Raw genomic sequence first — 16,853 nt, 5'->3', positions numbered from 1 at the left:
AGGTTATTTAAGGCTTTTAAAATTCCAGCCCTTTCTCTGTAGCTTAAGTTAGGATTATTTTGTTGTCTTCTGCAGGGCAAGTGCCTTCCTTTAGGCCTTGTGGGATTTGGAAGGTATGAAAAGATTATTATGATCCCTCAGATGTGATGTCACCATTGACTTGTATAAATAGCTAATTAATGATCCTGTATTATTCTGACCCCCCCTCCCACCACCACCATTCTCAAACAGTATACACACAATTTGAGCTGCATTGCATTAATTTAAAGAATGCCTTCAGGCTTCATTCCTTATCTGTTGACTTTCATTTATGTATGAAAAAGTGCTGAATTTTCTATTTGCATATTTCAGTGATAATAAAGACAAATGTTATTAGTCAGTGAACTGCTATGGCCATTGATGGGTTCCCATCTTTGTTGGATTTTACTGGAGGGTTTGTGTTGAAGATTCACCAGGCTGGTTGCTGGGATGGCACTCTATCAAATGAGGAGAGATTAGAGGCCAAATCTTTCTGTTTTAAAAGTGACCTAAAAAGAAATGTCAAAATATCAAGTGGGCTTGGCAGAATAGATATGGGATGTTTCTCCTGGCTGAGAAATTCACAATTATGACGGTTAAAACAAGGGGTGGACCAGACTGAAATTCTTCACTCAAAGGATGTGTGGATTTGCGAGGAATTTTATTTTCTGAAGCACTGTAGAAGCTCGGTCATTTATTGTATTCAAGATTGAAACCATTAAATCTCTAGGAGCTAGAGGAATTGAGAGATTTGGGGAGAGGGCAGAAAACATTATGGTATTGAGGTCAGAAGTCAGCCATGAACATGAATTGAGTAGCAGGCTCATGGGGCCAAAAAGGCTACTGTTGCCCGATTTCTTAATTTCTTCAACAGATTATGCAAAACATGCCGTTGACAATATACATGGAAAAATGAATGATATTTTGGTGCTCCTGCGGAATTCTATTCCATGCTTTTCCCCTCCCCCCTCATCCTGTCACATCTTGGTACAATGGAAACACATTGTAACTTAGCTGTAATGTGAACCACAACTTGTCCTTTTCTTTGACCGCTTACTGTGAGTTTTGACTTAGCTGAGTTTTTCTTCTAAGCAACATACCTCCATTATCATCAAATCAAGCAGAGACATGGCAAGGTTCAGTGTGTGTTGTGATTTTTGTGTTCAGGATAAAAGAATGTACTTAATGTTCCAATTACTCCTCAATGTGTATTTAATACAGGTAGGAACAGGCAGATCACTGTGCCACTGTTAATGATGCACGGTGTTTATATCGTAATAGCATTAATCAGCAAAGTGTGACTTGGATGTCAAAGGAAGTCCAAGCTGCATGCAAGACTGAATATTTTATAATTTAAATAAATCTCATTTCACACTGGAATAAACTGTAGCAAAGGCAAAGTACAGCCTCCTATTCCCATGCAGAGTACAATTCTTCATGCATTTGCTAATGGATTTTCTTGGATTTAATTATCAACAGATCAACTACCAAACTAGAATATCTTGCCTCAAAAGAAATAGGTCTGTTTGGGAAGTAATGTTTGAAAACCGCTGTTTTCATTAGGGCGAGAAGTTAAAGCTTACAATATTATTCCCAATGTTGTAAGCAATATTGCACATTTGTAAGCTGCTTACTGTTTGCTTTATAATATTGTTCTTGGGTTATTTCAATAGGCAAACATTTGAAAGTTTGGGTAGGCATTAGTATCAATCTTCAACACTCCCAGGAGGCTTTCATAATCTAAATATCTTAGTCCAAGAACAGCAATATTCAAGGTGTCAAAGTTGCACTTTAACAGAAGGGTAGTCTGCAGAAGGGTAGTGAGGTTGCAATGTAAATCACATTTGTCTTTCTCACTAAGGAGCTAGGTCTTCTGAACAAGATACCTTCATTATTATTAAATCACATAATGGTTGGGGGCGTGGCCTTGCGAAGGACTTAGACACACGTGTTTTGGTTGAGGTCTCCGTGAAGAGTACTAAACAGACGGTTAATAATTGAAAATCAAGATTTTCTTCATCAAAAATGGGTAAAACTTGCATGAAAGAAGCCAAGGCAAGCGAGAACAAAGATTGAAGAAGCTCTTATTCAACCAAGAACATTGGGTGAAAGTCCAAAAGGGAGTGATGCAAAAATGGCGATGGGACCGGCAGGACCAGGTAAAACTGGGAAGTCAGGTCAAGAATTGAACATCATCCTGGAAAAAATGGAGAATTTGAGTAACCGATTCAAAAGTGTTGAAACGGTGATGAGAGATATGACAGAGAAAATTACTGAAATAAAAGAGATTGTTGAAGATCTGATGGAGAGAGTGGGTCGAGCAGAGATTAAACTGACAAAAACGCATGAAAAACTTGAGGTTGGGGGGAGCCAAAGAATAGGAGTTGGATAAACAGGGACTGCTGGGCAAAATTGACCATTTGGAGAACTTTAGTCGATGGAATAATGTCTGAATTATTGGACTGAAGGAAGGAATTAAGGGAAGAGACCCAGTGAACTTTTTTCAAAAAGGGATCCCACAAGTGTTGGGTGAAGATAAATTTGAAGAAGAACTACTTATCGAACACTCGGACCCAGAAGAGCCAGTGATCAGAGACCAAGACCAGTTCTGGTGAGACTTTTAAACTACCAAGAATGAGAGATAATTCTGGGAGCAGAATATGATTAAGCAGCATAATTACCCACCCGAGGTTGATCATGAAAAGGTACTATTTTTTTCAAGACTTAAGCCCAGTGGTTCTCAACCTTTTTCTTTCCATTCACATACCACTTTAAGTATTCCCTATGCCATGGGTGCTCTGTGATTAGTAAGGGATTGTTTAAAGTGGTATATGGATGGAAAGAAAAAGTTTGAAAACCAGTTTTATTCATCCCTAATTGACTCGTTATGTGCATGGTTTCATAACTCCAAAGGAAATGGGCCAGTGATCATCTTTATCAAGCTAAATATTTCAGTAACAATTGGGTTTAGAGCAGTGATTCTCAACCTTCCCTTCCCGCACACCTCCCACCTTAAACAATCCCTTACTAATCACAGAGCACTTATGACATAGGGATGACCTAAAGTAGTATGTGAGTAGAAAGAAAAAGGTTGAGAACCACTGCTTTAGCCCCACCTTGAATAAATAAAGAATCTGAAGATGTAAAAAGACAACTATGTGCTAAAACTTGAAATATTCAATGAGGTATCCTGCAACTTTGAGGGTCGAAGTCACGGAAGGGAACTGACGATTTTTCAAGACCAAGAATGAGGTGGAAGACTTTCTGCGAAATTTGTAAAAAAAAAATTAAGGTTGCTGAAGGAGAATATTGTGAAAATATTTACAATGGAACTAAGTAAAAGTAGTAAAAGTGTTTAATAAAATTTTTTTTTTAAATGTCTTGTATTTATAGTTTAAAATTAAAGTGTATCGAAATGCTCACGGAAAAGCTAAATAAAAAGAAAAAAATCTGGGAAAAGTGGTAGCAGGGTAGAGACTCTAGTCTAAGGGGGAGAATGGCACCTGGAAAGGAGTAATAAAAAATAGATGGCGCTAAAGGGAGGGTTTCTTCTTCCTCTAGGCTTTCCTGAGGGCTTTTCATGCGGGCTTTCAGGGCTCGATGTCTACTTCGCCATCATGGCAGGGACACTGTGTTTTTCTTAAAGGAGAAGGATCACTTTATTATTTAAAGAGTCAAAGAGATTTTACTATTAAAATATATTGTTTTAAAGAAGAATATGAATAGAACATTAAAACTTATTTGTTTTAATGTTAACGTAATTAATGGGACAGTGAAGAGAAAACGGGTCTTGGCATACCTAAAAAAAAATTAAAGGCAGAATTAGTCATTTTACAAGAAACACATCTTACCAAATTAGAACATGCAAAATTAAAAAGAGGATCGGTGGGGCAAGTAATATCATCTTCATTTGGATCGAAAGCAAGAGGTGTAGCAATTTTAATTAATAAAAATATACTAATAATAATAGAAGAGACTTTAACTGATCAAGCTGGAAGATTTATAATGGCACACTGCAAAATTTATGCAGAATCATGGATGTTTATGAACATTTAAGCCCCAAATTATGATGGTGAAGTCTTTATGAAGGATATCTTTTTAAAAATCTCAGGGGGAAGGCAAAATATATAGATTGAAGGAGATTTCAATTTTTGTTTAGATCTAATATTGGACAAATCAACGAGAACAGTAACAAGGGTGAAAGCTGCAAAAATTACATCATTTATGAAGGATTTAAATTTAATTGATATATGGAGGCGGCTCAACCCCTTAGAAAAAGACTGTTTGCTCTACTTGAGGGTGCAAGATTCACATAAAAGGATTGACCTATTTTTAATGTCTGCCCAGTTACAAAGTAGAGTGGTAAAAACGGAGTATTTGGCAAGACTTTTATCAGACCATTCATCATTAACATTAACTATTACGATAATGGAAAAGCAAGAAAGTATCAACAGATGGCGCCTTAATGCTCCTTTATGCTACATTATTAAAGAGGAAGGATTTTTGTGAATTTATTAAGAGACGGACAGAAATATTTTGTGAAAACAATCTTCCTTCCACTGACAACAGTTTTCTAATATGGGATATGCGCTTATTTGAGGGGACAAATTATTTCTTATACTAAAAATTTCGAGAGAATATGCCTCGACAGAGTTGTACACCCGGGCCCTCATTTCCACCTGGGTGGTGTGTTTCGGCCTCCAGAACCACATCACCTCGGATAGGAGTCTGCAATTCACATCCACACTGTGGACCACAGTGTTGCGCCTGCTGGGAACCTAGCTCCACCGCACAACAGCCTACCACCCGCAGTCGAATGGCCTTGTCGAGTGCTTCGACAGGCACCTAAAGACTCTCCTGATGGCACGCCTTCATGGGCCAGACTGGGTAGATGAACTACCCTGGGTGCTGCTCGGCATACGAACAGTGCCGAAAGAGGGCCTGAAGTCTTCATCAGCAGAGCTGGTACACGGCACCCCATTCATGGTGCCCAAGAGTTCGTGCCCGCAGCTCGAGGGCAGGAAGATGCACCATCAGAGGTCCTCAACAAACTGCGTGAGCGACTCAGTAAACTGGCCCAACTCCAACATCCCGCCATGGCACTACGACATCCTTTGTGCCTAAGGGCTTATAGGGCTGTGAGTACGTCTTTATCTGGAGAGGCGCGCACCGATTGCCCTGCAGCGTCCTTACAAGGGGTTGTTCAAGGTGGTACACCACGACGGCACGACTTGCATCTTGGACATTGGCAGGCGTGAGGACACATTTACCTTCGACCACTTCGAACCAGCACAATTAGACCTTGACCGATCAGTAACATTGCCTGCACCGTGAAGTAGATGATGCCTACCCAAACAACCAGAGCAGGCGCAGGTGCCAGACATTTCTCCTCCAATCGCTGGTTCTGGTGTGGGGGCAGTGGGGGGGGGGGGAACTATGTGGCGGCTCGCCTAAGTGCAATTTGAACTGGCTCAGAAAGTCATGGATGAACCGCTAACGTCAGCATCCGGGAGGACTCTGACTGCAGGGAAAACCGTGGGCCGGAAGGTGAATTAATTTCCACCCTGCGGTGTGCAGGATTCCTGGGAGGAATGTTTAAAATGCATGAGTGGGTGAACAAGTGAACAGTTTTCTAACTGGACACCACTCGAGCTAGACTCCTCCTTTGTCTCGCTGCGACACAGCACTGCTGTCGGCTCCAGGGCCCAAGGTCCACTGTACTGCTGCCGCTGCTGGGAAACCAACATCCCCGGTCAGTTCAGTCCAAAAAAGTTTTGGATAAATGAGGATATTGGAAAATCCGATTTTTGGATTATCAGAGTTGTTCTGTTCTTTGCTCTTCAAAATTAAACCTGCAAATCCAGGTTTACTGAGATTGAGAAGGGAGATGGGAGTCTGATTTAGAGGTTGCAATAACAAAAAGATGCTGGTCTGATTGGTGTTTGGATAGCAGACATCAATTATAAATGCAAAGTATGGATTAGTACAATATTATTTTCTACATCAGTTGTATCTCACACCACAGAAATTACATATATCAAAATCATAAATATCAGAGATGTGTTTTACATGTGGAATAGAAATAGGAACATTTGTACATGCTGTGTGGTCGTGTGTGAAGATGAGACCTTTCTGGCAGGATATTACTGAAATCTTTTCTTTGGCTTGGCTTCGCGGATGAAGATTTATGGAGAGGTAATGTCCACGTCAGCTGCAGGCTCGTTTGTGGCTGACAAGTCCAATACGGGACAGGCAGACACGGTTGCAGCGGTTGCAGGGGAAAATTGGTTGTTTGGGGTTGGGTGTTGGGTTTTTCCTCCTTTGTCTTTTGTCAGTGAGGTGGGCTCTGCGATCTTCTTCCAAGGAGGTTGCTGCCCGCTGAACTGTGAGGCGCCAAGATGCACGGTTTGAGGAGATTTCTTTAGGCAGTCCTTGTACCTCTTCTTTGGTGCACCTCTGTCTCGGTGGCCATTGGAGAGCTCGTCATAGAATACGATCTTGGGAAGGCAATGGTCCTCCATTCTGGAGACGTGACCTACCCAGCGCAGTTGGATCTTCAGCAGCATGGATTCGATGTTGTCGGCCTCTGCCATCTCGAGTACTTCAATGTTGGTGATGAAGTTGCTCCAATGAATGCTGAGGATGGAGCGGAGACAACGATGGTGGAAGCATTCTAGGAGCCATAGGTGATGCCGGTAGAGGACCCATGATTCGGAGCCGAACAGGAATGTGGGTATGACAACGGCTCTGTATACGCTAATCTTTGTGAGGTTTTTTAGTTGGTTGTTTTTCCAGACTCTTTTGTGTAGTCTTCCAAAGGCGCTATTTGCCTTGGCGAGTCTGTTGTCTATCTCGTTGTCAATCCTTGCATCAGATGAAATGGTGCAGACGAGATAGGTAAACTGGTTGTCCGTTTTTAGTTTTGTGTGCCCGATGGAGATGTGGGGGTGCTGGTAGTCATGGTGGGGAGCTGGCTGATGGAGGACCTCAGTTTTCTTCAGGCTGACTTCAGACCAAACATTTTGGCAGTTTCCGCAAAACAGGACGTCAAGCGCTGGAGAGCTGGCTCTGAATGGGCAACTAAAGCGGCATCGTCTGCAAAGAGTAGTTTACGGACAAGTTGCTCTTGTGTCTTGGTGTGAGCTTGCAGGCGCCTCAGATCGAAGAGACTGCCATCCGTGCGATACCGGATGTAAACAGCATCTTCATTGTTGAGGTCTTTCATGGCTTGTTTCAGCATCATGCTGAAGAAGATTGAAAAGAGGGTTGGTGCGAGAACACAGCCTTGCTTCACACCATTGTTAATGGAGAAGGGTTCAGAGAGCTCATTGCTGTATCTGACCCGACCTTGTTGGTTTTCGTGCAGTTGGATAACCATGTTGAGGAACTTTGGGGGGCATCCGAGGCGCTCTAGTATTTGCCAAAGCCCTTTCTGTGCCTTGGTGCTTTGAAAGCTTTGGTGAGGTCAACAAAGGTAATGTAGAGTCCTTTGTTTTGTTCTCTGCACTTTTCTTGGAGCTGTCTGAGGGCAAAGACCATGTCAGTAGTTCCTCTGTTTGTGTGAAAGCCACACTGTGATTCTGGGAGAACATTTTCGGTGACACTCGGTATTATTCTATTTAGGAGACCTTTCTGGCAGGATATTACTGAAATACTAACAAGAATAATAGGGTTGGCCTTCGCGGATGACCCGAAACTTCATCTTTTGGGCAACTTTATTGAAATAAGTAATAAACTAACTAAATTTCATTTGTTAAAATAACTTTAGCTGTGGCCAAGAAATGAATTGCGCTCACTTGGAAATCTGACTCCCCTCTGCAGATAGCACGATGGAAAACAGAAAAGAACAGTTGTATACCTATGGGAGAAAAAAAATCACAAATGATTTAAAGAACAAATATAATATATTTATAAAAAATATGGTAACCATATTTGGATTATATAGGGGCCAAAATATAATAAAAAAGGTGCTACTATTATAAAAATATGAGTGGCGTCTCCAATAAAGACTTTCTTTAAAAACTCAGCTGTAAATCATGATGGTGTACTGATTTATACTGTGAAGGGAGTGGGGGGGGGGAGGGAAGGTATATTTTGAAATAGAAAATTTGTATATATTTTTTTATGTGAAAAAATAAAATATTCCAAAAAAAAAATCACCTAATAGTTAGGTTAAACTAGAGAATACGAGGAGCAGATAGGCAGGCAGATTTTGCAATGGTGCAGCAAATACAGGTTTATAGTTATGGGTGATTTCAACTTCCCTAATATTGACTGTCACTTCCTGACTGCAAGAGAGATAGATGGGGCTGAATTTGTCAAGTGTGTTCAAGAAGGATTCTTGGCACAGTTTGTTGACCAGCCAACAAGAGGAGAGGCCACACTGGATCTAATTCTGGGCAATGAACCTGGTCAGGTGGCAGACCTCTCGGGATGGGGGGGGGGCATTGGGGGCATTTTGGTGAGTGGCCACAACTTCCTGAGGTTTAGCGTCGCTATGAAAAAGGATCAAAGCAGACAAACTGGGAAAGTGCTTAATTTGAGGAAGGGCTAATTACAATGGGATGAGGCAGGAACTAATGAGAGTAAATTGGAAACAAATGTGCAAGGATGAAAGCACAGACTAATGTGGAGGAAGTTTAAGGACCACTTGTGTAGGGTTCAGGAAAGGTTTGTTCCACAGAGACAGGGAAAAGATGGTAGGAAAAGGGAACCATGTTTGATGAAGCAGGTGAGGTCAAGAGGAAGAAGGAAGGGCTCATGAGAAGTATATAGTAGCCTGGAAGGAGCTGAAGAAAGGAGAGAATGCTTGAAGGGGGCATGAGGAGGTCTTGGCAAGTACGATTAAGGAGAGCCCCCAAGGCATTCTATGCGTATGTGAAGAACAGAAGGATGATGAGAATGAAGGTGGAGCCACTAAAGGAGGCAACATGTGCCTGGAGGCAGAGGAGGTTAGAAAGGTCTAAAATGAATACTTCGCTTCAGTATTCACAAAAGAAAAGGATAGCATGATTTTCTGAAGGGAAGGCCGTGCCTCATGAACCTAATTGAGTTTCTGAGGAGGTAGCAAAAGGAATTGATGCGGGTGGGGCGGTAGATGTGGTCTACATGGATTTTAGCAAGCCATTTGACAAGGTTCCCCATGAGAGATTTATTCAGAAAGTCATGAGCCAGGGGATCCATAGATTTAAAAAATGGCATGCTGGTAGAAAGCAGAGAGTAGTAGTGGAAGGAAAGTATTCTGCCTGGAGGTCAGTGACTAGTGGAGTACTGTAAGGATCTGTTCTGGGATCTCTGCTCTGCTTTTTATAAATGACCTAGATGAAGAGGCAGAAAGAGGGTCAGTAAGTTTGCAGATGATAAAAAGTTTGGAGGAGTTGTGAACGGATTTGAAGGTTGTCAAAGGTTACAAGAGGATATAGGCAGGATGCAGAATTGGGTAGACAAGTTACCTGCATTTTGGAAGGACAAACCAGAAGGCTGAGTACAGGGTTAATGGTTGGTTATTTAAGAGAGCGGATGAACAGAAGGACCTTGAGGTACAAATCCATGGATCCCTCAAGGTCGCCACACAGGTTGATAAGCTAGTTAAGAATGCTTCATTAATATGGGCATTGAGTTCAAGAGTCGAGAGGGCGAGAACACACTTAGAGTATTGTGTTCAGTTGTGGTCACCTCATTATAGGAAGGATGTGGAAAGTATGGAAACGGTGCAGAGGAGATTTACCAGGATCTCTTATGAGGCGAGGTTAGTAGAGCTGGGACTTTTCTCTTTGGAGGTAGAAGGATGAGAGGAGACTTGATAGAGGTCTATAAGATTATGAGAGGCACAGATAGGGTGGACAACCAGTGCCTCTTTCCCAGGGCAGAAATAACAAAGACCAGAGGACATGCACAAAGTGAAGGAAGAGAAGTTTATGGGAGATATTAAGAGTAAGTTTTTTATGCAGAGTTGTGAGTGCCTGGAATACCTTGCCAGGGATAGTGGTAGAGGCTAAAACATTAGGGGCATTTAAGAGATTCTTAGACAGGCACATGGATGGAGAAAAAATGAAGGGTTTTGGGGTAGGGAGGGTTTGGTACCTTTTTTAAAGGAATATATGGATCTATCTATCTATCTATCTGTATTCTATCTTCGTTCTAAGATTTTGAGGAATACTTTGAGGCATTGTAACAGAGCCACTGCTTTGTGTTGCACCTAGCTCCACATCCAACACGTTATCCTCCTTAATTTCCAACATTTACAACACAATCCCAACACCAGACACACCTTCCCCTATCCACTTTCTGTAGTGACTACTCCCTCCCTAACTCCTTCATGCACTTATCCCTTCCCACCAGTTGAGTCCACCCCAAACCCAAGCATCTTCCCCTGCGACTGCAGGAAGTGCCACACTCCGTCACCACCATTCGGGGCACCAAACAGGCCTTTCAAGTGAAGCAACAGTTCACCTGAGTATCCTTGGGAGTTCTCTACTGCATCTAGTGCTGCCTTTGTGGCCTCCTCTACATCAGAAAGATTGGGCACAGACTTTGCTGACCACCTTCGCTCTGTCCACATCAGTGACAGGGATCTCCCAGTGTTCATCCACTCCAATTTTGCATCCAACTCCCATGTTGACATGTCAGTCCTTGTCTTCATGTTCTCTCCCACCAGTTGTCTTCATGTTCTCTCCCATAAATTGGGGGAGCAACACTTGATTTTCCATCAAGGCACTCTCCAGCTTAAAAAAAAAGGCACTCTCCAGCTGTTTAATATTAAACATTAATATTAACTTCTGCTTCTGCTCGCCTTCTCTCCATTCTCCTTTCCATTGTCTTACTTCCTCCAGCTCTCCACCCTTCCCTCTTCATTCACAGAGACATCCCTCCTCCTGTTCCCTGGTTTGCCCTCCCTCCCTTATCCACCTGTTGCCTCCCACCTTTGATCTGTGCTCCTGCCCCTGTCCCTCCCTCTCACCACTTTGTTTGGGTGCCTGCCTACATCTTTTCATACATTAATGAAGGTAGCGAGGTTGAAATGTTACTCATGTATCTTTCTCTTTACTATATAAAGTACACTTCTTGACTTGCTGAGTTTCTCAAGCATTGTGTTTTAACTTCAACTATGGTGTCTACAGACTTTTGTGCTTTACTTCATTTGCTGTAAATTGCTTTGACACTTCTGAATTCTTCACACACACACACACACACACACACACACACACACACACACACACACACACACACACACACACACACCACACACACACCACGCCCCCCCCCCCCCCCCCCACCTCAAGATGCAAATGTATGCTTTGGATCTTGGGCAGTTCCTTTACCCCTTCACACTTTTCTTCATCCATCACTCTAATACAGGTTAATATTGATCTCATCTGTCCACAAGACCTTTTTCAAGAATTCTGCAGGCTCTTTTAAATACTTCAAATTTCAGATTTATTGTCAGAGTGGTTACAATGATATCACATACAAACCTGAGATTCTTTTTTTCCTGTGGGCACAGCAGAATTACCACTAATTGGTAGGGCCAAAAAAAGACACAGTGTAATGAAATAAGGAACTGTAAATAGATAACGAATGTAAACAATGTGACTGTTCAATATAGAGAGAACAAAAAGAAAGAGCCCTTAAATGAGTCTATCATTGAGGAGTCTGATGGTAGCAGCTATTCCTGAACCTGATGGTGTGAGTCTTGTGGCAGACTTGATGGCAGCAGTGAGAACAGAACATGTGCTGAGTGGTATGGGTCTTTGATGATTGCTGCTGTTCTCTGACGGCGGCGTTCCCTGTAGGTGCACTCAATAGTGGAGAGGGTTTTGCCTATGATGTCCTGGGCGGTGTCCACGACCTTTTGGAGGGCTTTATACTCAGGAGTATTGGTGCCTCCGTACCAGACCATGATGCAGCCTGTCAGCACACTTTCCACCACAACTCTGTAGAAATTTGCTAGGATTTCTGGTGTCATACCAAACCTCCACAAACTCCTGAGGAAGTAGAGGTGCTGACCTCTGATCCCCTGATGAACCTCTGGCTCTCCTTTCCTGAAGTCAACAATCAGCTCCATTGTTTTGGTTACATTGAGTGCAAGGTTGTTGATGTACCATTCAGCCAAGTTTTCAATCTCCTGTATGTCGACTCATCCCCTTCCTTTATACAACCCACTCCCATGGTATTGTTAGCAAATTTGTAGATGATGTTATTGTCGTACCACACCACACAATCGTGGGTGTAAAGTGAGTAGAGCAGGAGGTTACGGTGCTCCATTACTGATGGAGATTGTGGAGGAGTTCTTATTGCTTGGCAAACTAATCTGGCCATCATTTTTGTGGCTAACTAGTGATTTGCTTCTTACAGCGTAGCTTCTGTATTTATGTTCATGAAGTCTTCTGTGGATAGTAGCCATTTAAACATCCACATTTGCACCAATGATGCAATTAAGCATACCTGAGTACTCACAAACACCTGTGAAGGCAAAGATCCCAAACATTATGGTGCCCTGGAATGGGGGAACTACGTATAAAAAGTGCTGTCATTTCTACATGGTCAAACTAAAATGTATAAAAATGATCTTGAATAAAATCTGGGATGTGCACTTTAATTACATGTGAATTGTTTGATTAAAAATTTAAAACTATGGAGCTCAGGGGAAAATAAAGGAAAAAAATGTGTCTGTCTTTGTGTTCAAAGAATAAACAAAACACATTCTTCTTTCTGACAGTGCCCGGTATTCTGGGATGTATTCAGGCCCTGGAAGTTCTCAAGATTGCATCAGGAATAGGACGTATCCTTTTATTTTGTTACGAGTCTATTTAATGTAATTATTGAGAAACATCAGCCAAATATTAGCTAGTCAGTTCCAAGTTCAGCATTTGAAAACAAGTCTAAATATTCTGGTGCATTGGGAGACATCAGTAAATAGTATCTGCTAAACTGAAAATGCTGGATGTCGTCTTCATAGTTTGCAAATTAATTTTAGTTGATTTTGAAAATTTAGTATTGCATGTTAATTTACACTGAAAGCAGAAGAATCAACTGGAGAAATAAGGACACCACATAAGTTTTTGTTAATTATGTATGTTGGCATATAAGATGACTGGTGTATAAGACGACCTGCAGAATTTGCACTCAAAATGTAGGTTTTGAGCTATACTCACTGTATAAGACCACCCCAAGTCTGGCACTAACTGCTGAGAGCTTACTGCCCCAGTAGTCCTCTACTGACCAGTGGAGCGATGCTGTTAAGCACACTACTAAGCAACACGAATAATACGCACACGCACACACACATTTAATATACTAATTCAAATTTTAAAAGCAAATTACCAAGTAAAGGTTTACATTTTATTAGCATAATTTTAATACTTCAATCATCATCTATTAAAATCCTTCAAGAAACCCATTCTTTAAAAGTTTAAAAGTCCCGGTAACTGGTTACTGTGAGATTTATTGAATGGACCTGGCTGGTTGTTTGCTGTTCATCCACAAATGGCAACTGGTGTGGCTTAGCTTTGTTTGCTGTGCTGTTATTTTAAGGACTGTTAGTTTATAATATAATGTTATTGTTTTAATATAACATTACTATTAATCCAGCTTCCCAAACATAAGTTTGAGTTGAAAAATATTAAGTGGTAGGTCCTTAGGAGTCATGCAAGTGTTTTACGTTGCTCTCAATTGCCATGGGGAATTCTAAATGACAGGATATCAAGGTTTGGATTTTATAATTGGCCTATAAGATGACCCCTGGCTTTGGGGTGACATTTTTAGGGTTCAATACCATCTTATATGCCGACATATACGATATTTCATTTCAGAGATAATAACACAGCAATAGGTCCTTCCGGCCCATGAGCCTGTGCCACCCAATTTCACTCACGTGTCCAATTCACCTACTAACCGCATACATCTATTTAACGTGGTGAAATTGTAGTTGCTGGAGCAAACCAACATGGTCACAGGGAGTACGCAGTTGTCAACTTTGGATTGCAACTTTTTTTTTAAAAAGCTCACACTTTGAAAAGGAAGAATTGTTTTCTTTTTAAGATATTTTTATTGAGGTCTACAGTAATACAGAAATTAAGCAGTACAATTATGTAAGGAATACAAATTGTAAGAAAAATTTAAAAAAACAAAACCCCATAATTCAAATCCTCAACCACAACACAAGCTTGGATAAAAAAAAACTAGCATGTGGATATCAAGTGACAACAACCTGGAAATAGACAGCAGAGCATCAAAGGGTATGACAACTCTAAAACTTTAGCTTATGATCATGGTCCATAAAAGGGCCCCAATGTCTTTATGAAATTAGTATTTGAATCTTTAATGGCATATCTAATTTGTTTTCTAAACTTAAAGACATAATATCATTTAACCATTGTGTGTGAGTAGATGGAGTATTATCTTTCCATTTAGTCAAAATTGCACTTCTGGCTATCAATAAAGTAAAAGGTGAAATTTGATTTTGAGTTGAAGTCAATAAAATGTCATCATCTTGAAATGATCCGAAAAGAGCAATTAAAGGGCAAGGTTCCAATTTAACCTTAAGAATCACAGATAATGTTTGAAAAATATCTTTCCAAAATTTTTCTGAACGAGGCCATATCCAAAACAGGAATCAAAAAAACCTCAGCAATTTTACATTTGTCAAAAAAAAGAGATAATTTAACTTTAGACATATGTACTCTATGGACCCCTTTAAAGTTAAATAAGCAATGTCGTGCGCAAAAAGAGGTTGTATTAATCAAATTACAAATGGAATCCCAAACCTCATCAGAGAATGCAAGATTCAAATCCTGTTCCCAGTCTCTCTTGATCTTAACTAACTTAAGCAACTAATCATAAATAAGAGATATTGAATCTTTTATGAGAAAATTGTAAATCAAAAAGTAAATCGAGAATATTTGCCTCAGGAATTTGCGGAAAGTCAGGGAAATGTGATTGAACGAAATGTCTAACCTGTAAATATCTTAAAAATAGTGTGTTTGCTAATTTAAATTTTGAATAAAAAGTCTTTAAAACATTTAATGCCCAATCTGTGCTAATCCTTAAAAGCTGTATCCTGCAACGAGGATAATTAGTTATAAAAGGACTAGCAAGGGAAAATTCTGAAATCGATAAAAAAAACTTTCTAAATTAGATTTAAATATCAGATTATCAGTTAATTTATATAAAGAAGAAAACAAAAAGGACCCAAAAATTGCCAACAAAGAAGTATTCTTTGTAAAATTTAATTCACTTTTTACCCATGAAGGTGGGTCAACCAAATTATCCAAATATAACCACAGAGATTAACTTACGAATAATGACTGCCCAATAATATAATCTATAATTGGGAAATGCCAATCTGCCATTCCTTTTAGCTTTATGAAGATGGGCTTTATTTAAGGGAGGGCATTTCCCCTCCATATGTAGGAAGATATAATCGAATTGAGTGAATCATGGGAAAATGTTTTTTAAAAATTTAGATAAAATGTTCATTTTAATAGAATTAATCATTGAAAATGCTAAAGACAACGATCTTGATAAGAATAATTTAACCTAATTAAATAGAGTGGAATTTTTTTCCTTCAAAAGATGTTCATAGCTCTTAGTAATTGTAATACTCAGATAAGTAAGTTGATTTTGCATAATCTTAAAAGGAAAATTAGAAGAACTTGATATAAATCATTTTAAGGTAAAAGCTCACTTTTGTGCAGATTCAACTTATACCCAAAAACCTGACTAATATGGGAAAGCAAAACCAGTATATTTGGTAAAGAAATCTCTGGATTGGAAACAAAAAGCAAAAGATCATCTGCATTTAAGGAAACCTTGTGTTCATTCTTCTTTGGCTTGGCTTCGTGGACGAAGATTTATGGAGGGGGTAAAAAGTCCACGTCAGCTGCAGGCTCGTTTGTGGCTGACAAGTCCGATGCGGGACAGGCAGACACGATTGCAGCGGTTGCAAGGGAAAATTGGTTGGTTGGGGTTGGGTGTTGGGTTTTTCCTCCTTTGCCTATTGTCAGTGAGGTGGGCTCTGCGGTCTTCTTCAAAGGAGGTTGCTGCCCGCCAAACTGTGAGGCGCCAAGATGCACGGTTTGAGGCGTTATCCGCCCACTGGCGGTGGTCAATGTGGCAGGCACCAAGAGATTTCTTAAGGCAGTCCTTGTACCTTTTCTTTGGTGCACCTCTGTCACGGTGGCCACTGGAGAGCTCGCCATATAACACGATCTTGGGAAGGCGATGGTCCTCCATTCTGGAGACGTGACCCATCCAGCGCAGCTGGATCTTCAGCAGCGTGGACTCGATGCTGTCGACCTCTGCCATCTCGAGTACTTCGACGTTAGGGGTGTAAGCGCTCCAATGGATGTTGAGGATGGAGCGGAGACAACGCTGGTGGAAGCGTTCTAGGAGCCGTAGGTGGTGCCGGTAGAGGACCCATGATTCGGAGCCGAACAGGAGTGTGGGTATGACAACGGCTCTGTATACGCTTATCTTTGTGAGGTTTTTCAGTTGGTTGTTTTTCCAGACTCTTTTGTGTAGTCTTCCAAAGGCGCTATTTGCCTTGGCGAGTCTGTTGTCTATCTCATTGTCGATCCTTGCATCTGATGAAATGGTGCAGCCGAGATAGGTAAACTGGTTGACCGTTTTGAGTTTTGTGTGCCCGATGGAGATGTGGGGGGTCTGGTAGTCATGGTGGGGAGCTGGCTGATGGAGGACCTCAGTTTTCTTCAGGCTGACTTCCAGGCCAAACATTTTGGCAGTTTCCGCAAAGCAGGACGTCAAGCGCTGAAGAGCTGGCATCGTCTGCAAAGAGTAGTTCACGGACAAGTTTCTCTTGTGCTTGGTGTGAGCTT

The 16,853-nt window shown here is 41.0% G+C and overlaps 1 protein-coding gene across 2 annotated transcripts in view; it reads left to right on the top strand.

Annotated features, from left to right (window-relative positions):
* The window catches only part of mocs3 (molybdenum cofactor synthesis 3), a 63,939-nt gene that overhangs the window by 26,214 nt on the left and 20,872 nt on the right, over window positions 1-16,853 (top strand). For both annotated transcript variants that reach the window (XM_069930974.1, XM_069930975.1), the window contains exon 8: window positions 12,737-12,799. In XM_069930974.1, coding sequence (XP_069787075.1) covers window positions 12,737-12,799 — 63 coding nt within the window. The remainder of the gene's footprint in view (window positions 1-12,736; window positions 12,800-16,853) is intronic.

Source organism: Narcine bancroftii, chromosome 4, assembly GCF_036971445.1.
Source record: "Narcine bancroftii isolate sNarBan1 chromosome 4, sNarBan1.hap1, whole genome shotgun sequence".
NCBI lineage: Eukaryota > Metazoa > Chordata > Chondrichthyes > Torpediniformes > Narcinidae > Narcine > Narcine bancroftii.
Note: the sequence above shows the minus strand (reverse complement) of the source record. Positions and strands in the feature narration are given on the sequence as shown.